The sequence below is a fragment of the Priapulus caudatus genome, unplaced genomic scaffold, assembly GCF_000485595.1.
Source record: "Priapulus caudatus unplaced genomic scaffold, Priapulus_caudatus-5.0.1 Scaffold38, whole genome shotgun sequence".
NCBI lineage: Eukaryota > Metazoa > Priapulida > Priapulimorpha > Priapulimorphida > Priapulidae > Priapulus > Priapulus caudatus.
In genome coordinates, this window is record NW_014577099.1 from 196,663 (window position 1) to 218,792 (window position 22,130).

General features: G+C 46.3%; 2 protein-coding genes across 2 annotated transcripts in view; both read left to right on the forward strand.

The window, feature by feature from the left end:
- The window catches only part of LOC106818949 (genetic suppressor element 1-like), an 87,520-nt gene extending 73,174 nt beyond the window's left edge, over nucleotides 1–14,346 (forward strand). Inside the window, exons 7-20 of the mRNA XM_014823618.1 lie at nucleotides 2,642–2,851; nucleotides 3,138–3,304; nucleotides 3,662–3,801; nucleotides 4,390–4,563; nucleotides 4,896–5,102; nucleotides 6,138–6,594; nucleotides 6,902–7,660; nucleotides 8,485–8,749; nucleotides 10,024–10,149; nucleotides 10,761–11,066; nucleotides 11,341–11,512; nucleotides 12,791–13,095; nucleotides 13,342–13,445; nucleotides 13,928–14,346. Coding sequence (XP_014679104.1) covers nucleotides 2,642–2,851; nucleotides 3,138–3,304; nucleotides 3,662–3,801; nucleotides 4,390–4,563; nucleotides 4,896–5,102; nucleotides 6,138–6,594; nucleotides 6,902–7,660; nucleotides 8,485–8,749; nucleotides 10,024–10,149; nucleotides 10,761–11,066; nucleotides 11,341–11,512; nucleotides 12,791–13,095; nucleotides 13,342–13,445; nucleotides 13,928–14,023 — 3,488 coding nt within the window. The 3' untranslated portion in view covers nucleotides 14,024–14,346. The remainder of the gene's footprint in view (nucleotides 1–2,641; nucleotides 2,852–3,137; nucleotides 3,305–3,661; nucleotides 3,802–4,389; nucleotides 4,564–4,895; nucleotides 5,103–6,137; nucleotides 6,595–6,901; nucleotides 7,661–8,484; nucleotides 8,750–10,023; nucleotides 10,150–10,760; nucleotides 11,067–11,340; nucleotides 11,513–12,790; nucleotides 13,096–13,341; nucleotides 13,446–13,927) is intronic.
- Nucleotides 14,347–16,073: 1,727 nt separating this feature from the next.
- Nucleotides 16,074–18,742, forward strand: LOC106818960. Its single transcript, XM_014823629.1, has 2 exons — nucleotides 16,074–16,077; nucleotides 17,868–18,742. The coding sequence occupies exons 1-2, from the start codon at nucleotides 16,074–16,076 to the stop codon at nucleotides 18,740–18,742; spliced, it is 879 nt and encodes a 292-aa protein (XP_014679115.1).
- Nucleotides 18,743–22,130: the final 3,388 nt, after the last annotated feature.

Consider the following 22,130-nt stretch of genomic DNA (forward strand, 5'->3'; position numbering starts at 1 on the left):
TTCAATGTGTGTATGCGCGTATGCGTGTTGGACTGCGTGCGTGCGTGCGCGTGCTCACGCGTGTTAACGTGTGCGTTTTTGCGACTCACACACATGCCACTGCGAATATCCAGTTGCCAAACGGTTGGTGTCTAACTCGCAGCAGAGCGAGCGTTTGCTCATAAACACGGGTGCATTGCAGCGGCGTGCGTAGCAGTGTGGACAGCCTCCACCACGAAGATGTGGCATGTGATACCGAGCAGAAATGCAACCGTAATGGGAGAACCCCCCACTACGAGTGAAGTGCGTGCGTGCTTGCGCGCGCGCGCGTGTATGTACGAGTAAACCGGTCGCGTATTGCCGCAGAGATTACTCGATTAAATTAACCAGAAGAACGAATCGGCGCGAAAAACAAAGCGCAGCAGTGCGCGATTCATTAGTTGTGGTCGACCTTTTCCTCGCGCGGCGATGTTCCTGCGAGATCTTTGTTCGGCGGTGCGTGCACGCTATACAGTGACGCGCCTACGGCTGCTAATCGATTCTTGGTGCGAAGCAAAACAGACCGATTGATGAGCAGCGCAGTGCATGGTAAAGCAGCACGCACAGGCCAGCCTCCTCTCCGCAGCAGTTATTACGTACGTTCGAATTGATCTTCTGTCGCGCGGCTGTGGCACTCACTAGTGGTGTGCTGCACTACAGTTTGTGAAGCCCTACCATGTAGCATAAAGCACGAGCTGAGAGTTCGTCGTCATGAGGTTTGGCTCTGTGTCTCTCTGCCGAGGTCCGATTCCGTACGTTTCAGCGTGCAGTGTCAAATCGTCCTTAACGCCTCTATTCGGCCTTCTGGTAGAGTAAAAATATGACTGTCATGACTGAAATCGCCGTGTCATTACCGTAATTTCTAACTCCAATCCTACTCCTAAATCTAACAAGAACAATAATGGTCCTAAACTCTAGCCTTAAACCCTAAGCTACAACTGCTTTTTATAGGCTTTACATTTCACTTTTTCGCTTCAGTGACCCATTTTCTAAGATTCATTAACTGGACCAATTTGGCCGCTCGACTGCCCGCCATGTACCCATGTTGAATGAACCGTATAACACGTGCTTCTTGGCAACTGTCTGTCGCCTCCTCCTTCCCCAGGATGAGTTCAACCCGCTAGCCACTCTGCCCTTTCGATTCGCTGCCATATGCTTACAGACACTTGGCTAAAAAAGTGAATGGAGCAGGCTCGTAGGAATTTTCCCCACGATCGCAGAAAGGCATGCCTGGTTAGTTTGTTTTCGATGTTCTCTAATTGCCTCGGCTTTACAACTGGATACTCTGGAGGGGCCTACATGTGGACGGATGCCCGCGTGAACGCGCGAGCATGTGTGAGTTCTGCCATCACTGCTCTCCCGGCTCTGTGCCAGCACTGCTGCCTTCGCATTGTCACATCTCTGTGCCTGCGCAGTCTCCGTGACCATTATTACATCATGTGAGGTCTTTGTTGTGCAGAACAACTAAAGGGTCTGTGCACATACTCGTCAGCGAAGCTATGGTTGTGTTGACAGGCAGATTGGTCCAAAAGAGAGAGTGTCGGTTTTTACGGGTTGTGCGTGCTGGGCTTGGTGCTGGGTGCTGAGTAATGTCACTCACGTGGAATGACGGAGTAATCTGTTCATAAACGCACATTCCACAAGCGTTAGATCAGTATTCATCAGTTCAAGAGCTAATAATACCTATACCTAGCCGTATTATTAGCTCTTGATCAGTTGCCCTATTATCTACTTCTGATATATATATATGTATATTCGTGTAAGTATGCTTAAAACGATTCCAGTTCTTTCTTAAAATGCTGCGTGAATGAAAGGCACCATGTGGAAATAATTTCCACTATGTTTTCTCCACATTTGGGTGAAGTAATTACGACTAGTTTCCACCAAGTACCAACAGTCAACACTAGATATTAGGTTCTATGAACTACACGTGTAGGAAACGCGTAGGATGGGTTTTGTTGACGTGTTATTGCAGTAAGTGAAGAGGATGGTAGCTGCTTGAGGTCTTACCGCGTCTTGATCTAGGCATGCTGCGCATGATCTGCCGGTTTTTTATTACCACCGTCTTAGATCTATTCGTGCTGTAATAAGAAGTTGGTGAGGTGTGTCTGTGTAAATACACGTGAATGGTTGCGTGTGAGGAAGGATACAGCACACTCTACACAGTACTTACTATAAGGAGACTCGGGAGTATTTGAGTGAAGTTGATATATTGGTCGGCGTAACTTTATATATTTTTTGCAGCGTATTTAAATAGGCTGTTTATTAACGGAATAAGTGCTGTTAGTCGACTCGGTTTAGGAGCTGTTTCTGGCTATGTATGGTTATTATTGGTAACATAGTAGGGAAAATATGACAAACAATTAATTTAGAGCAAGCATAGTTGAACCACGAGCTAAGTAGACTGTCTTGCGATAAAGGATTGTGTATATATATCATGATGTTTGTGTGTCCACATTAACAGTATTGTGATTGCATCTATTTCATAGATACATGCATCTTACCAGGAGTAGATAATAGGCATATTATCTACTCCTGATCTTACGTAACATTGCCTTGCTTTATTCCTGCTGTTGTTTGACTGTAGCACCTCTTGCTTAATTTTCAATGTCTTCATTTGCAGGAGGACCACCTAATAACAAGGCAGCTTCGCTAGCGATGATGAGCGCCCCCCAGCGGCCAACACGTACAACAGCGACAGTGCCACCACTAAGCCAGGGCTCTCCCAGCTGTGTGACGGCTGTCAGTAACAACTCAGCGATCAACGCAACACGTACCTCTAGCTTTGCTGCAGCTCTAAGGAAGCTGGCAAAGCAAGCTATAGATCCAGCAGGTAGGCATGCGTACCATAGGACAAGCACTCATACAAACACCCTCACCGACGGAAGTTTCCTCGTACGCACCCTTTAACAGAAACTTCTTCGTACGCGCATGCACACAAACATCGTCACCCATGGAAACTCTTCTGCTCACACCCTCTAAACACAAACTTGTTTGCACAGACAAAAAAGCGTGTGGGCGCGCACACACACACACACAAACATCCTCAACCAGTTTGTTGCACAGAGTTTCACGTGTAGTAACACGTGGAGTAACAATCATATTGTGTGACTCCACAGATTTAGAGCAAGGAGCTATTGCCCCGGCTGCGCACCAGGGATCAGTGTCACCCAGGCGTGCGGTGCCACCACCCCTCATAGGGTCGAACAGTCAGTCGGCCATGATCCACACTCCACCAGTCGTCACGATCGCACCGACTCAGTCTCACAACACGGAATCAAGAAAGGTACACGTGTTCGTGGTTATTATCATTTCTTAAATACCCTCCTAACCGATGTTGGTCATTAGTCATTAGAACTGAAACTAACTTGGGTCCATAGTCAAGAGGGCGGGGCCGAAAGGGTCGGACAACTCCCCCTTAATAGCCGGTAGTCCGGTTTTTTCCTGCCAGTTATTTCACCATATAACTGTCTAAACATGTCTTAAACTATTCATTATTAAAATGTTCTTCAGTGAACTGCATGAGACATACAAAATGCATATATGTACATATAGTAGGATGAACTAAGAGATTTAAATGAATAAAGGACAGAGATTAATAATCCAGGTCATGTCAAATTGTCGTTGATTGCATTTGCTGCAGAGTATGGAGAGGTTGGGATCGACAGTGAACATGACAGCGAACCCTGCCGAACACAAGTTCGACATTTCCAGCCGCTCGCTGGCGTACGGAGACAGACGAGAAGATGCGAGGCCCCCTAGTGGTGAGGCAGACAGACTCAGGTAGGCATGCACGAGTAAAGCTGGGTTAACACTACCGACTTTGTGTTGGCGAATTGGCGAATTGGACCAACTTTCCAACTATACAACCGACAATCGGCAGTGTAAACGTAAAAGTTGCACGACCAACCGATTGATAGCAACCAGTTGCCAGTTGGGAGATTATAACATGTTCCATTTTCTCCAACTCGCCGAATTGCGAAAATGGTCCAACTCGCCAATTCGCCAACATAAAGTCGGTAGTGTAAACCCAGCTTAACTATTGACCCTGTGCACCTGTCCTTGCACCAGGTCTTGTTCAGTTTCTAGGTGGTAATTAGTTGGACGTTAGTCAATCCACGGTTTCTGAGGATATCATAATTAACGTAATGTTTAAAGAGATCGTGTCCAATACACAGTTCTAGGATTCAGGGGCTTACCTCGCGTGATTCGCAAACGAAGTAGACGTGGTATCTATCGTATCTATACCTAAACTAATCGAGGAGAAACGGGAAACGCGAAACTGCGGTGTGAAATCACTACGATCCTGTGCAGTTCTTGACAAGCCATCTGAAGTTGTTCACGAGCACGTTTTTATGACCTCTTTTTCAGAACGTCACATTCGCGTAGCAGCATGGAGTCGGCAAGGGGCTTCCAGCCCTACAGACCTGGCGAAGAGATCCGACCTCCCCTGCCCCCACAGATGGGCTTCGACCCTGCCCTGTATCCGTACCACCCTGCCTATCTGCCACCACCACATTCTGCATATGGTCATCCTGCGTTCAGGTGAGAACCACCAGCTACTTTCAACTTACCAAACACTAAGTCACATCTTCAGGACTTAGTTACTAGTTCTAATTGTTATGAGGTGGATATCATTTGTAAGTTGACCTTTTCTGGCAGGTTTTTTGGCATTTGTGTGGCGAATCGAGAATAATATTGACAACACATAGTGTTGTTAGTTGCAGTAAAAACGTGGAACGTATATGCTCTGCATGACTGATAACAGTAGTAGATAATCGACAAACGTTATTTTGTTTGACAAATTCGTTATCGTTCGCTTCTGGCGATGGTTTCTGATGTTCTTCTCTTGCAATGATGGCAATTTTTCTTTGCAGGCTTGACGATCCGCTGTACATGGAGAGATATGCTAACATGCTGAGGTCGCCGTTCTTTTCGCTGTCGGCGAGCCCTGCAGGAATGCTCCCCCATCCCGCCCTGCACCAGGCCATGCTGTCTGGTAGATACCCCGCAGAGCTGATCTCTCAGTCATTGTCACTTACCTCGCCCGGTGCGAGACTGCCATCCACGTCCAGTAGCGAAAGGTATTTGTCTGTCGTCGCCTTTTTGTGACCGTGATCGCGCTTGAGCGCCACAGCACTCCCAAACTTACATTAGAAATTCTCTGACTTAACTACCTATCTGTCTATCTGTTTATCAATCCATTCATTCGTCCATCTATCCATCCATCCATTCGTCCATCTATCCATCCATCCACCCACTAAACCCATCCAACCTTAATAAAAAACGTGCCGTGCACAATATGTGAAAAAGCAAGAGAAAATGCGTTTGTCAGCTCTTCATTGTGACTTGTGTTGAGCATATAGATAGTGAGTACTCTACATGCCAGTGTGCATGATGTACTCTTAGAATTTTTGGTATTACCTAATATCTAGAATTCATGCTTCATGCGATTAGCCAATTCTAAACGGTCACTGATCGGTTGAACACAGCCGATGATTGATTATGAAATTCCAGACCGACTCCTGTTGCTGGGACTCCTCCATGGCCTTTAGGCCAGTGGTTCTTAACCTTTTTTGAGTCATGGACCCTTTGAGAATCTGGTCTTCTTCTTTTGGGGTCACTACACTACACTCGGCCTAGCCACTGCAGCACACAGGACCTGGCACGGTGGTTGAAAGCCTCAAGGTCTCCAGGGCTACAGGGCTCTGGTAATCTGGTGAAAGCTACGGACCCTTCCGCAGACAAATGCACATAAGCACATAAACACAAAATTTTTATGTGCCTGGTTCACGGACCCTCTGAAGCTCATCCACGGACCCCTTGAAGCCCATCCACGGACCCCCTGTAGCCCATCCACGGACCCCTGAAACCCATCCACATACCCCAAAAATGGTCCATGGACTGCAGGTTATGAACCCCTGCTCTAGGCTGATCCACGCTTTACTTCCACGTTTGTTTCCCAGAATTTTGTGTTTATGTGCTTATGTACATTTTTCTGGGGAGGGGTCCTTTCACCTGATTCTCAAAGGGAACCATGACTCAAAAAATGGTTAAGAACCACTGCTCTGGGCGGCTTCACCCACGCTTAGCATCCACGTTTGTTTCCCGCTCGGCAGGCTGAAGCTGGAGGAGGAGCAGCAGCAGCAGCGGATGCGGGAGCTGGAGGCGCGTGAGCGGGAGCTGGAGCGCGAGCGACAGGCCGAGGTCGAGCGTGCGCGCGACCGCGAGCTCGAGCGTCGCACCGAGGACCGCGGCGGCGGCGGCGGCGGCTCGGTCGTCATCCGCGACCAGCGCGGCGACTACATCCGCGCGTCGGCGTCGCGCTACTCGCCGGCGAAGCACGGCAGCGGCGGCGGCGGCGGGTTCACGCCGCAGGACGCGTTCTACACGGAGCGCAACCGCGTGCAGAGCATGGGCATCTTCATCCCTCAGGACCCGCTCGCAGCAAAGTCGTCGTCGTCGGCGTCGTCCGGGGAGCACGGCCGACATCGGCAGCCGCCTGCCGACTACAGGCAGTCGCTCGACGTCAAGCATCGGTCGGCCGCGCACCTGCTGCACATGTCAAAGTCGCAGGTAGGCTGATGCGCTTAGCTGGTGAGGGAGTGGAGAGGGAGCGAGTAGTGTGTGCGTGAGTGTGTGTGTGTGCGTGTGTGCGTGCGTGCATACGTGTGTGTGTGTGTGTGTGCGTGCGTGCGTGCGTGCGCGCGCGTGCGTCTATGTTTGAAAGAAAGAGGAAGAGTGTTTTTGCTTTTGTGAGAGAGATGAGGTGTGTTTACATGTGTTAGCTTTACTTATTAAAACACTGTAGTGGTACACAAGTTTAACCGTGCGGGAACGGTATTTTCTATTCGAAGCTACATCTCGTGTCTTGCTCCTGCAGGATCTGATGGCTGCCCACCGTCTTTCACAGGAGAGAGAGCCGATGTCTCTTGACTTGAGTCGGAAACGTCCAGAGCGGGATGAGCGCGAGCCGCACGATCGACGCGAGCATCACCGCGACTCGTCGCACCACGTGACGTCGATCCTCTCGCGGCCCCACCACCCGCCCTCCTCCTCGTCAGCCGCCGCCGCGCTGCTGCACTCAGACCGGCACATGGTGAACGGCGGCGCGGAGTCGGAGAGGCGTGGCGACGGATACGCCGAGCGGCCGCGCGCGACGCAGGACCGGCCGTCGATCATCTCAGAGCTGCGGCGCGCGCCGGACCACGCCGGCACCGGCCCGCGCAGCGCGAAACACAAGCACCAGGGGCCGCCAGGGGTCGCCGCTGCCGCTGCTGCCGCCGCAGCGCACCTGCTGCTGCAGAGACAGTGTGAGAGGGCGGGGTACGGCGGCGCAGCGGCGGCGGCGCAGTACAACGGCGTGGTGGCGCGCAAGCCGTCGCCGGAGAAGCTTGAGCAGCCGGCTTCGCTGCAGACGAGCGGCGGCGGCCGTGGCGGCGCGCGCGGCGTCATCGCTAGCAGGCCCGAGAAGAGCAAGCTGGATTACGAGATTGAGCGCATCAAGGAGGCGCGCATGAAGTCGATGTATCGCAGCGACGGGGAGGAGAGCGACGAGGAGGAGGCGAAGGAGGAGCGGAAGAGGATGCGGCTGCTGACGATCGCACACGGACCGCCGCTGCAGTACGACGGCTCAACCAGAGTAAGCACTGATCCGCACGCACTACATTACTGCCAGCAAGAATCGCAAACTTTCTTCGTAGTGAGACTAAGAGAGGGCGTTTTTATAATGAGTCCAAGAATGTCCTTTTTATCCCGTATTCGTACCAGTATTTACGTTACGTTCCTGCTACAATGTAGGGCAAAAAACCGATTTCCTTTACAGTAGAATTTATATTTGAACAGGATGGCTGGGTAGGCTTTATTGTGTTTAGATCCATTGGGTTAGTTTCCAGGGTGTTGGTGAAACAAATTCATGCTATGTTAGTGGTGAATTGTTAGCAATGTAATTACTTTTCTCATTTTTAACGTGTGACTAGGAATGCGACCTTTCGACTAGTGAGAGTAGGAATGACCTCTTCCTTATATTGAGCCTCTTGAGTTAACCCTTCTATTTAGTGAGACTAGGAGTGCCAGCTTTCTTGTAGTAAGACTAGACATATTTACCGAGAGTAACCTTATCCTTGTATTACGACTATGAGTCAACTCTATTGCACAGCAACACTAGCCAGGAACTGTTAGCTCGTTTGTGACTTGTACGCTCTCTTAAAGAGATGCAGTAATCCTATTACTATTTAACTATAATTTAGCAGAGTTAGTATTTTCTGCAGGATTGTTCAAGTATTCAGTTCTTTGAAATTATTCTATCAAATTCTCCTGTTTTAACTTCAAAAGGTTTCAGTCTATAGATGAATAAAAATTGTGAACATAAAACATAAGAAATCAGATATATAAAAAAAATAAGCGAGTTTTCCGTTGTCGAAATGCGAGCTGCGAGTGCACCCATTTCACTCCGTGAACTTGCAGAAGGTGAGCTTCTTGAGTAACCTGGGGCTCGGCACGCAGGCTGATAAGGACGAGATGGAGACGACGAAGCGGAGGAAGCGGCGGCGGCTGTTCCGCGAGCAGAGCACGAGTCCCGACGACGTGCAGGTGGCGCCACCGGCAACGTCGCCCATGCTCTACACGCGCTACCACCCGGACGACCTGAATCGCGAGCGAGACTACACGGAGAAGACAAGGTTCCTCTCCAGCCTGGCCCTAGAGATCGTCACGCTGCCGCGTCGCAAGGGTGAGTGTTCGTAGAGCACGCAGGCGATTGGACATCCGTGTCGCGAGTGTCATCATACCGCGTTTAATGATCAGCATAGACTCCTAAGGCGTGTCCACCAAACACTGACACGTCCGCTACTCAAAGTAGAGTCACGAAGCTTCAGGCTGAACGCAAGCATCCGTCAGCATGTTAGCATTGTATAACGTGAGATGGAGGGTGGTAATGGCACAGAGGTGGCAGCAGGCATTATCATTAGTCCTCTGTCGTTAATGTTTTATTGAATCCTTTCGTGAATGATAATTTCGTGTAACACTACACAATTATTTATTAAGTCAATATATTTTGTTTGTTAAATGAGAACCCAATAACTGAAGTAGGGTAGTAATGTGAGATGCGTGAGATCGCAGGTGTTTGATCGGTAGAGATGTGATAGGTCTCATATCTTCCTGTTGCTGATCAGCACATGAGATTATGATCATTTAAAAAAAAGCTGGTTATTTTAATAAAATTCTTTATGCAATCTGTTACGGTCAGAAATAACCAGTCCCGGCGTAAAACCAACAGATAATACATCTAACACAGAAAGTTTGTTTCGACTCGACAACTTTAATTAACAATGGGTTGAATATTACTATGTATAGTACATATACGGGAACAGTTCAAATAATGACTAAGATTAACGACAGCAAAATGTTTGTAAATCGGATTCTTCTTATGAGTCTTGATCGTAGCCAGGCCTAGAGTGCAGTGTAGGTTGCTGACTCGAATTCCTGTCCTTTCCTAATGTTCCGAGGAAGCTGATGTGACATGTAGCTTTGAGTAGATCTCCATTTATTGCAGCTCTCTGGATGTATATTCTATTACTTAATGATTATGCACTGTCTCCCCTCACGACTATGCATGCTGGCTTTACATAGTAACCAGTAATACTGCTGGAACACTCTACAAATCTATCTTTTTCCAGAACCTTCTAAACGATGCTCGATGTTCGAGAGCTTTTATAAACAGCCTTGCAAACTCTCTCAAACTTTCTGGACTGTACACGTGATCTACTTACATAGCTTGTTGCTAAGCAACAATATGCCACACATAACAAATCATACTAGAGAAGTTTACATTATGATTACGTACATGCTGATAAAATAGTAATAAGATTTATGAGAACTTCTTTTATCAGAGAAAACGTGTAACGTTTAAAGAGAACTGATAAATTAGTAGTAGTATTGATCATCTCATCAGATACCTGACGGTTATTGGTGGTAATATGATCGAGTTTTGGCTGCTTTCTGCAGAAATGGAGCATGTGCGACGAACTCTCATGGAGAACCAGCAGCAAAGGGCAGCAAAGCGACTGGGGATTAAGGCAGCAGCCGCCACCTTATCTAGTTCAATGACGGGCGGCACTCAACGGCAGACTGGTAAACTTAGATAGACACATTGTGTCAAGTTGTTGCTGTTCATGTTACCGTCATCGTAGTCATGTCAATATATATGATACATCTCATAATTATGTTATTATACTAATGATAAACAAGTGATCAGTTGGAGTGTAGTATTGACTTGAAGAAAAGCAGTCAAAATCGTGTGTCCCACGATAAAGGTTCTGGCTGGAGGATAAAATTTTATGGATTTAAATGGTTGATAAGGGTTTTTTGCTCTTGCCATAAAACTAACAACGCTAAAAGGCATAATCAATTTTGGGACTATAAAATACGCAAAATCCTGAAATATAAAACCTGAGTGGTAATCACACCCCACCCAGTGCATCCCAACAAATATAGGCTTTGCATCTCTTCTGCTTCACCTTTCATTTATTATTATTTATTTCTTGTGAACCAGAACGTTCACAATCAAAACAACCATGACTCAGAAATTTTGACAAATTCAGTTCATCAGAAATCGCGCTGTGTTCAGCCAAGATTATACCTTGGGTTTTTATCACATTCCAAACTGAAATCGCTGAAAATCGTACATTGGCTCTGCTCTCGTCTGGGCTAGGCTATCTATAGCTGCACGTGTTATTTCACAGGACCAGACTCTCAACAGGTAGCATCCCTTAAGCGCGATGCTCCGGACGAGCCAGGCACTCATGGCCATGGACATCTAAATGCCAAGCGGCAGCATGTGTCCTCTGTTGAAGTCCAAAAGTCCCACAGCCTGCCGCCGCAGTCACAACCGCAGCAGTATTGCCGACCGGCCGGGACCGAGTCTCGGCAGTTATGGACTTCGCCTGGTTCTGACCTTAGAGGGCAGCACCGGCTTAGTCAGGACTTTGCTCATGAGTTTCACGAGTCAGTGTTGCAGTCCACTAAACAGGCTCTTGCTCAGAAACAAGGCAAGTCTATTGAGCAGTGCCTCTTCTTGAGTCATTTACACGAATTACAGAGCTCCTGTACTGGATTACTGTCGAGTTTGACTATTCGAACCATCTTGGCTTTTTGTCTACTAAAATCCCTTATTTTGTTCACCCATGGATTATACCGATGGTCTGTGCTCTCAATATGCTTTATGTCTATGAACATCAACTTTTTGGAATCTAACTCTGGATTTTCATCGCATTACACACAACACGTGATTAACGTTTACACTAACCTGGTACATATTTATAGCATCAAGCCACAAGAGTTTCCTGGCAGGAGGGGGCAGCAATGGGGGAGACACGGTGCAGACGTCACATAGAGCCACAGAGGAGAAGCCTGCCCTGGCTCATAAAGGTCATCATCACCACCACCATCACCACCACAGACACCAGCATTTACATCTTCTACCTGCCAAGAAGAAGTATGTATGATCGTACCTGAAATTCTCGAAGTGCTTTATATTAATACAGGAAGTGCCATGGTAACTTTTTTTAACCTTATGAAATGGGCAGGTATTAAGGTATGTATTCTGGTCATATGTTCTTGACCAGAAAGAATGGCTGGCCACTTGTGGACTGCTATATAATTACCAAGTTTACAGCCTTTAAAACAGATACTTAAAAAATTTGCTAAGCAGTAACTTCGTCTAATTACTTTCGATAAGAAACCACTCGAGTTCATCCACCACCAAGGCTAATCCAACGTAGCATGGTATTCTGAGAATCGTGGCGTAGTGGATTGATTTCCTGGTAAATGCGTCCAGGCTGTTGTACGGTTATACATTTGTTCAAGCATAATATCAGGAGCATATAATTATAAAGAAAGAGAGCGTACAACGGTAAAATGCTGAAACCATGTTACAGTATTAGTCGAATTAATAAACTTTCCCCGTTTTATTTTGACAATTCTTTGCAGTATTATTGATCAGTGGTCCTACCTTGTTCATATAAAACAAACTGCATGTCCCTACGATGCCCCTACGCTGAGATAATGAGCGGTGAAAATCTGGTATTTTCGCCGAACACTGACTAGATATTAGTCAGTACTGCAACCGACTCGCGTTCTGGCGATACCTGGCTTCGGGAAACCTCGCGTGTTTCCGTCATTCATTGACAATGAAATTCATTTTCCTTCTACTATCTTTTCTCGCATTTCCAGTCATTGACGCAGCCATTACTCCACAAAAACGTCGTTATTTATCTCCATGGTGATGACCCGCCCCTTACGCTGGATGTAGTAACGCTGTAGTAATAACTTATCGAGTCAGCGCTACACAGCGGCGACCGGAAGCAACACACTGGCCACACTTCGAGAGTGGGTCGCACTCTGTCTAGTCGGTGTTCGGCGAAAATACCAGATTTTCACCGCTCATTATCTCAGCGTAGGGGCATCGTAGGGACATGCGGTTTGTTTTATATGAACAAGGTAGGACAGCTGATCAATAAGACTGAATCGAATAATACTCAAAGAATCGTCAAAATAAAACGGGGAAAGTTTATTAATTCGACTAGTACTGCAACATGGTTTCAGCATTTTACCGTTGTACGCTCTCCTTCTTTATATGCTCTTGATAATATGATTGAGCTGATGTAGGTCTCATTAGACAATATTTGTATTTTCCTCTGATTAATATATTCTAGTTTCATTTGATCTCACTAGTGAATTTTTCTTTAAGAAACATTACTTCTGTTTTATTCAGACCCAACACGGAAATTCCAGTGAAGATACCTGCGGCCCAATATACGTCTTTGGTCTCTAGTGCTAGACCCAGGCAGACCATTATACCACAGTCCGATAGTCAGGCAACAATGGGTAGAGAAGAGCTGAGGGGTTACATGCCCCAGGGTAAAGAGGAACAAGTGGGTGACGATGCAGCGTTCAGTTGGGAAGATGGAAGAGAGCTGGCGGGCAGGGAGATATCTGTCACACCGTCAGCAGGTACCGCAAGTTTCAGATGGCCAGGAGTAGAGTCAGTGATGGAAGCATACCGACGGCACATGGAGGGTAAGAGCGCTGCACAAGCCATTGCCACTCAGAAATGTTGGCTTTCCTAATATATATATATATATATATTCTCTCTCGTGTGTAATTGTACTGTTTGTTTATTAATTAAGTGTTTTGTAATTTAATTAATTTGCCCACCAGTGCAAACACATAGAGCGTGTGATCAACTAGTTCTGCTGAGTGTTTAAAATTATTTTCGAAAATTGCATTTACAATATCATGACTGTATGTGTTGTGCAATTGCAGAGCAAAACCAAGAGAGAGCATTCCTGTTGGATCATTGCCTGAAAGTGCGTGGGAATAATGCGGAGCTGGCTGACACTACAGAAAAACTCACACTGCAGCTGTCAGTAAGTGCAAGATACACACACGGGCATCATAGCAAGTCCATAAGAGTTATAGTTTACAGAACTGAAATTCCCTCTTTCATAATGCAGTAATAATTCGGTATAATAAGTTCTGAACTTTATTTAAGGTGAATAACAGCTGGCTTATGTATTGATGTTATCTAACAGAATCCACATGATGGCATCAGTAATACAACAGAATGATCCTATTTCTACGTTTACTCGTTTAGCTTTTACGTAATATACCAAGTGTGTATTTTCTGAGGTGTCTATTAAACTTTAACATTTATATGAAGACCATTTATTTTTTACTGAAACAAAAATAATTTTGATTTTTTAACTTTTGCTTCGTTTTCATATAATCACAAGATGAGTATTGCTATTGATATATCTGCTGAAGTAATTATTGTACTAGCTTGGTTTGTCCTTATTTTGTGAAAGCAGAAAAGTTCATTTAATATAGTACTAACTATTACTCTTTGTAGGCTCTGAGGCACACGAAGCAGAAGATAGATGAGGATAGAGCATGTCGACAGGCAGCTCTTGACAACCTGAAAAAGACGATGAAACTGCTCCGGTGATCCGACTGATTGCATCTGTCGCTGGGCTCGACGCTCGCTCTGCTCCTCGCTGCGTGGGGCAAAACAAGAGACATGCTCGGCATCGTCAGTCGATCACATGGTCCACGTTCGCCCAAGCAGACGAAAAACCCCAGAGTACACCTCCAGATTTCCGCCAGCGGGAAACCGTGTCCCACGGAGAGAGGGCTCTGCTACCGACTGGGTCTTTGCACCATGGAATGCAGATCAGGCACGAATCGAGGCAATAGAAAAGCGGGTGCCGTGTAAGAAGACCTGGCGATTGCCCCTAGGGGGCTCTGCATACAAGGGAAACTACAGGCGGGCGAATACAGATCTCTGTTCTGATATTGGCCTCACAAACGGGCAGCTAGTGCTGTATACAGCTACTAGTGGTCACGTTTACGCGCATGGCCTGTTTATCTTTGTTGCACAGCTATATTGTACAGCTATTTTTATTGTGGTAAGTCATAGAGTATGTGTGTGCGTGTGTCTGTGTGTGTACGTATGTGTGTGTGTGCCTGTGTGTGCGCGCTCGTGCGTATGTGTTTGCGCGTGCATGCATGCGTGTGTGAGTGTGGAGACATATGACATATATATCATATGACAGTAATTGTCAAGTTTCTCCCCTTTTGTGTCATGTTCATGTGTAATTGTTTTGGTGTCAACTGGCTGGTGGCTGAACGGCAACTATTTATGAGTAGTGTTGTCTACCAAATGGCTTTGCAAAAAGTGTTTCCTAAAAGTCTTTTGTATATTCGTGTAAGAAGGCGTGACAGTGAATGGCTTGCTCTTGACTGTTGTTGATAACCTAGAAACAAGGTTGCCAGACCGAGGATTATTGAGTACAAGATTTTTTAATCAAATTTTAAGATATTTCAGAGCCAATTTTGCAATTATTATATCTTATAATCGGGCAGCTCTGCCCCAGGAGACAGGTTGTGAAGTATTATTGTTCTATTTAAAACGTTATTGCAGGGGGGAAAGATCAAATGTGTTGGCGTTGAAAATAGTTTACAGATAGTGGATCAAATGTAAGTGGTGCATGTCTGTTTGTGGATCCCTTCCTGTTCATTGGTTGTCGTGCAGCGCATTTTATGTTTATCTCGTGTGTGTGCTGTGATGCCGAGCACCAGTAAGGTGATAGGAGAGTTAGTCATTTTCGAAGCAAATATCACATGCTGATACTCAGATTCATGGATGAGATATGGCTGTGGCCGCATACCTTATATAAGTACTGCTTTTTTAATCATTCACCGGCCAGTAATTATTGCTTTCACGTGGCCAGTACTAGACATTCACTGCGAAGCAAGCAAGAGCATGACTGATCACGTTACTAGCCAGTTACTATGGGTGCATTATTACATGGAGCTAGAAATAAAAGGGCTTATTTATGTGCGCAGTATTCGCTCGTCGCCGATAGTCGTGGACGTGGTGGTATTGAGGGGTTTGCAGTGTTAGCGGGTTGGCTAGATTAGCTCCGTGCCTAGGTTATCAATAGTAGAGTATACCGCCAGGGTGGTGTGCATTTGCGCACGATTTTCTTGCATCCGCACATAGTGTATTATAGCAGAGTACATGGAGCAGCTAGACTGTGCGTGTTCACTGCACAGTGGCTCCCCTCGGTAAATCTGCTATGCATGTATGTGCGTGTATATATATATATATATATATATATATATATATATATATATATATATATATATATATATATATATATGCATAAATACATACGTATGTACGTACATACATACATAGATACATACATACATACATGCATGCACGCACGCACGCACGGAGAGATAGTGAGCGAGAGAGACAGACAGACGCGCACGCGCGAACGTGCATATACACAAAATCCTCTTATCTGTAAATTGTATTGAAATATTACTATAAATTAACATTACAGGTTTTCAACATACAGGTGCGACTAGGCACCTTACTGTGTGCATATGCGGTGTGACACCGTTGATAATTATAAATTTGAACTTGTGCTTCTAAGCACGTCGATGTATATAAGTGAGGCTACTGGTTGAACAGCATTTTCATGGTCATGGGTAAGTTAATAGCAACTGTTTTACGATACTTTATTCGTGAATTAGTATTTAGGTATGTGTACAAATGTGGCTAAGCCACCCAACTATACGGAATTTGTTGTTTTATACAAAGGGCTGTGTGAATGTGGAATATTTCTTATTGTATTTATATAAAATGTTGCCCCCCACCCGCCCACCCACCCATATGTAAGTATGTGAAAGTTTAGATGCTCCAGAATATTTAATGTAATTTAAAGCTTTTGTAGAAAGTTTTGAGAACGGATTCCCAGCTATTTATTAACCATTTCATACGTTTCCGAGTACACATAGTATACTGTACTAACAAAGAACAAAGACAGAATCAAAGCTGCTGAACATTACACATAATTAGTACGTAAACGTAAGTATGCAAGCCTTTGCGATTGTAGTAATCATGATTCAGATTTTAAGAGCACTTCTTTCGCAAGAAAACCACTTTAAAATAATGGAAGTGTCTGTAGAATTTAATTTCGATACACTTGTTTTATAGACTTATATTCATAAGCTTCACATGTAGTAGCAAGCGTTACACACTTACTTTGTATACGAAAGCTGTCCTATTTTACATTCCAACTGGAACTGTCAAATGAAATAAAGTTTAATAAACAGTGTTCTTTTGAGTTCATTCTATTTGCTGTATTCATCGCGTGACTTAAATACAGAAAGGGTAATAAACATCACGAATGTCTGAAATAAGTGTTTAGTCGGTGCCAAGTAAGGTTTCTATTCAACAGGCCGCAGATATAAAGGCCCAGCCACACATACACGACGCACGGCCCGCGCACTGAAAAATTAGCAATTTTGGCCAGTGCGTTGCCGTTCGCTGGGTGTGCGTCAGCATTCGTTACTCGTTCGTCGAGCGCGCTGGACCAACGCTATGCATTCGTTGTCATTCGCTCGTGCGCGTCGTGTGCGTCGGGATTTTTGTGCATGCACAAAATTGTGCGCGGAACTCGACGCATGAATGTACACGCCAGAAGGACGCCAGACACGCGCAGAGCGCGCTGGACCAACGCCAGACCCACGCGGAGCACACGATGGGTATTCGTTGTATGTTCGTCGGCTGAGGTGTAGCGAACACCTAGCGCACACCTAGCGTGCTTCTAACGCATGTCCAGCGAACATGCAGCTAATATGGGCGTGCTGAACGAGTGCGGAACAAGTCTGTAGCGCGCCCAGCGTTCTCCTAGCGTGTTCCTAGCGTGTACGCAGCGTGTAGCCATAGGGTATATAAACGGGTACCGCCCACCTCACCATCATCACTTCTCCTCCGACCCTCATGGGTGATGACAGAGATTCCTGCTGATCGTGTCTAGAAGAACCACCTCAGAAGATGGAGGATCCCTTCAGGCTGCGACTACAATACGAAATCGCGATTCTCCAACATCAGCAGAACCTCACGGAACTGGCACTTCACCAAGTTCATGTCATCAGGAAAAGGAGAAAGAGAAGAGGTCAACGGAGGTTCTGGGTCCGACCGTGGATCGGTAGGCGACGACAGTTTGGCCTGTATGACCAGCTACTTGTTGAACTCCGTAACGAAGACCAGGCAGCCTTCAAGAACTTCATGCGTATGCCCCCCGAGATGTTCGACGAGCTGCTAACCAGAGTGGGTCCGAGGATCACCAAGCAGAATACAACCTACAGAGAGGCCCTCGACCCTGGCCTGAAGCTTGCCCTCACTCTGCGGCATCTTGCCTCTGGGACCAAATATCACTCAATGTCCTATGGGTGGAGGGTGCCTCACAACACCATATCCCTGCTCATCCCAGAAGTGTGCCAGGACATCATCGATGAGTACAAGGATGAGGTGATGAATTGTCCCACCACTACTGAGGAATGGCGTGCCATATCTGACAAGTTCATGGAGAGGTGGAACTTCCCCCATACCTGTGGTGCACTTGATGGCAAGCACGTCAACTGCAAGTGTCCTCCAAACAGTGGTTCCCTATACTACAACTACAAAGGGTTCTTCTCCGTTGTCCTCATGGCGCTCGTGGATGCTGATTACAAGTTCATCTGGGCAGACATCGGCGGTATGGGATCAGCATCAGACGCTCAGATATACAATGCCTCTGAGCTGAAGGAATGCGTTGAAGATGGTAGTCTAGGCTTCCCTGATCCCAATCCTCTTCCCAACGACAACCAGGATGTGCCCTACTTCTTTGTCGGCAACGATGCCTTCGCCCTACGACCCAACATGATGAAGCCGTACAGCCTCCGGGGTATGACGCGGCCAGATCGCATCTTGAACTACCGGCTTTCCCGAGCCAGGAGGGTCGTAGAAAATGACTTCGGCATCCTGGCCAACCGTTTCCAAGTTCTCCTGAGCACGATGCAGCAGCAGCCCGAGACCGTCAAGCTCATTGTTACAGCATGCATGATCCTCCACAACCTGATGAGGACCCGGTATCCAGGAATGCAGAACCAGCAGCTTGACCGTGCCGAGAACATGGGTCGTGACTACGTCCCAGGAGCGTGGAGAACTGGCATTAACCTGCAGGACACCCGCGTAGTCACTGGCAGCAACACCTCCAACAAGGAAGGAAAGAAGCAGAGGAACCTCATCAAGCACTGGGCCAACTCCGAAGCCGGTTCCATGGCAAGACAGGATGATATAGATAAAACACATAACACATTGTTTTAAAGTTAAAATAAAAACTTTATTACATTCAATAATCAACAATATTCTTGTGTATTCTTCTGTAGCATTTGAGCTACTCACGAGTCCCTGTCTCACAACTCACAACTCACAACATGACAGGATTATCTAGACCCCCCCCCCGCCGGGGGTACAATACTACACAATCCATATACATCATACATGGATATACATGGCTGCCAGTCTATTTCCGTATAGAGTTTAAAATACTACTCATCACTTTTAAGGCATTACATTGTATGTCACCAGATTATATCAGGGAATTAGTCACATTAAAGAGACATAATCGGTACAGTCTACGCTCTGGTAACCAAATGTTAATTGAGCCACCAGCTGTAAAAACGTTGGCTACACTTGGCGATCGAGCTTTCTCATCAGCTGCCCCAAAATTATGGAATAAGCTACCTAGTCATATTCGATGTGAAAAGTAGCTGGAATCTTTTAAACGCCTAGTCAAAACTCATCTATTTAACATTGCATTTAACACATAGACATTATATTTTTAGGTGTACATTTGATTTGAGTTCTATTTTATTGAAAATGTTATATTATTGTGGTTTTTAGGATCTATATTTTACAATGTTGCAGTCCACTATTTATAATCAGGAATTGTTATAGGATTGTCGTAATTTAAGCATCTTTATTTTACAGTGTTGCAGTCCGCTGTTTTATAATCAGTCTTTGTAATGCGCACGTGAACATATCTGCATGCAACGTGCGCAATATAAATCAATAAATATTATTATTAAAATATTACATGTAAAATGAGCAAACACAAAACACATTGTTTTAAAGTTAAAATAAAAAATTTATTCATAACATTCAATAATCAGCACTATCCATGTGTATTCTTCTGTAGCATTTGAGCTACTCACGAGTCCCGAGATGTCTCCAACAGCGAAGATATGCCAGAGATGCCAGAGATGTGAGGCAGAGACATATCTGCAAGGCCACGCTCACAGCCTCCAGCACTGGCACTCACCGCACCTGTGTCCAAGCTGGTGTTGAGCACCTGGTGAGCATCGCTGATGGCTGTGCACACGCTCTTCTGCTGCTGCTGCTGTTGGAGGTACTGCTGTTGCTGCTGGGGGTACTGCTATTGCTGCTGGGGGAACTGTGGTGGACCCGGAGGAGGAGGCGGCATCTGGTTGGCCATGCTGGCTTGGTACCTCTCTATGTAGCCGCAGTCCTGGGCTGGCTGCCACCGCTCGACGTACTTGGGAGAGGACGAGAAGGTGGGTGCAGAGCTGGATCAGGGGTGTCCTCCTTGCCAGAAGGATGGCGACGCGACTTGTGGAGGCTCTTCCTCATCGCTATCTTCCATGGCAGCTTCCAGAATCCGGCTGATGTTCGTGCGCGCCTTCTTGAACTTCCGTTCTGACAAGTTCACCAGTGTCCCCTTGACGTAAGTCCCGAAGACCTCCGCCGTAGACTGGGGCTGCATCTTCTGCTGCAACTGGAGCACCTGCTGGCCAGTTTCCTGCAGCTGCTTCTGCAAGGTGGCCATGACAGCGTCCTCCGACAGCTTACCCTTTCCCTTGCTCCTTCCGCTGACTGCTGAGGCTTGCTGAGGCTCTTCCTCCTCTGCGTCCGCCTCTACGCCGATCCTGGCGCACTCAGCCTCAGCAGCCGAGAGATCACCACTGTGTGCTTGGATCGCATCCTTCACCTGCAAGTACAAAATAATAAAAATAATAAGTTAAAAGAATGCAAAAATGATTGCAAATTGATTTTTTTAGATACATTGGACCCTTTGATAGTAAAGATACATGTTTACATAAAAAGTATCAATAGTCTAACAATATGTAGCTGTACTTACACTGCTAACTGGCTCTGGTCTGTGGTAGGTGATCTTTTGGAGGAAGTGCAACTCCTTCCGGGTCCATAGCTCCCTCTCTGTGAAGATCCGTTGCCCGGACCCGGACTTGGGCAGCTTGTCCAGGCGCGCAAAGTTGTCTCTCATGCCCTTGAACCACCCTTGCAGGTGAGAGACTTCCTTCGACATGGCTTCTGCCTGCTTCTGCCATGCAGCGTTCTTCATGTCAGGTTTTCTGTAGTGCGTTGCCTTCTTGTTCCACAGCATTTCGTTTGCCTCCAAGTAGGCGACCATCAACTCCTCCTCCTCATCGGACAGCTTGTGGCCCTTCTTGTCCTTCTTCTTGCCCTTGGCCAGAGTAGATGCCTGCGATGCCAGCGATGCATGACTGTCTAATGACCCAGAGCGTGAGTGAGTAGGGGAGCCCTGATGGGATGAGGATAGATAGCGTGTAGCATCCTCGACAGCATCTTCGACGACAGCAGCAGGGTCCAGGCTGGGCAGCTCTTTCCCTCTGCCTCTGCCTCCACGACCACGACCACGACCACGACCGCGGACACCAGCAACAGGAGCAATAGGAGTCTTCTTCTTGGGGTTCGGGGACGTCGGGTTCCTTCTCTTTGGTGGCATATTGAAGTTGTGCACTCGTCACTACTTTGATATGAAGGAAAGCAAGACGAGCCGCCGCTTTTTATAGTCACAGTCACGTGACCTGTTCGTTCGCTGACCTGTGCGCTGACTGTGCGCTGGCTGTGCGTTGAATGCGCGGTGCATGCGCGGACCATTCGTTCCGTGCGCTAGCAACACGCTGTGCATTCGTTGGATTTTTTAACATGTGCGCCCTGTATACGCGCAGCGCGCTAGCAACACGCTGTGCATTCGTTGTCAACTCGCTAGCTTCTCCCAAATCCTGACAAAAGTTGGGCGCACAACGACGCACTGATCTATTTTCCATTTTTTGATTAATTTTCAGTGCGCGGGTCGTGCGTCGTGTATGTGTGACTGGGGCATAACCGAAATGTCTGTGTGGCTCATAACTCCCAAACTACCGGCCTGTGCCACATATTTGACATGGGTGCTCGGTGTTCAGGTGGGTTGTGCTTAACCTAACAAATTTTTATTGGGAAATGGTATTAAAAAATAACAAATAAGTATTATTGTGTCTTTGTTATAATTTTAACTAAATTTATCATTACTCGATAATGTAGTCTGCGGACGATTTTTAGTAGGCGTGATGGAAAGATTATGTAAAAATCGCCACTGCTGTGATATTACGCTCGTGAAATATGCGGGATAACTCCAATCTTCTGTTCGGTTCTGCTTGAACCATAATGTAGTCAAATATAGGACACGCGTCTTATCAATTTCCGTGTTTTATCACTCTTAGTCTCTTATTATTCACTGTAAAAATGTGAATAGTGTCTTGTACTATCAATAGTGGTACTATCATTTCACTATAAATGTTATAATACGTAACACAATATAGATAAGAAGATACGATGGCGTGCAGCTTCACTGCGTTTATTAACTCAAAACAGACTATGAACAACACGATGC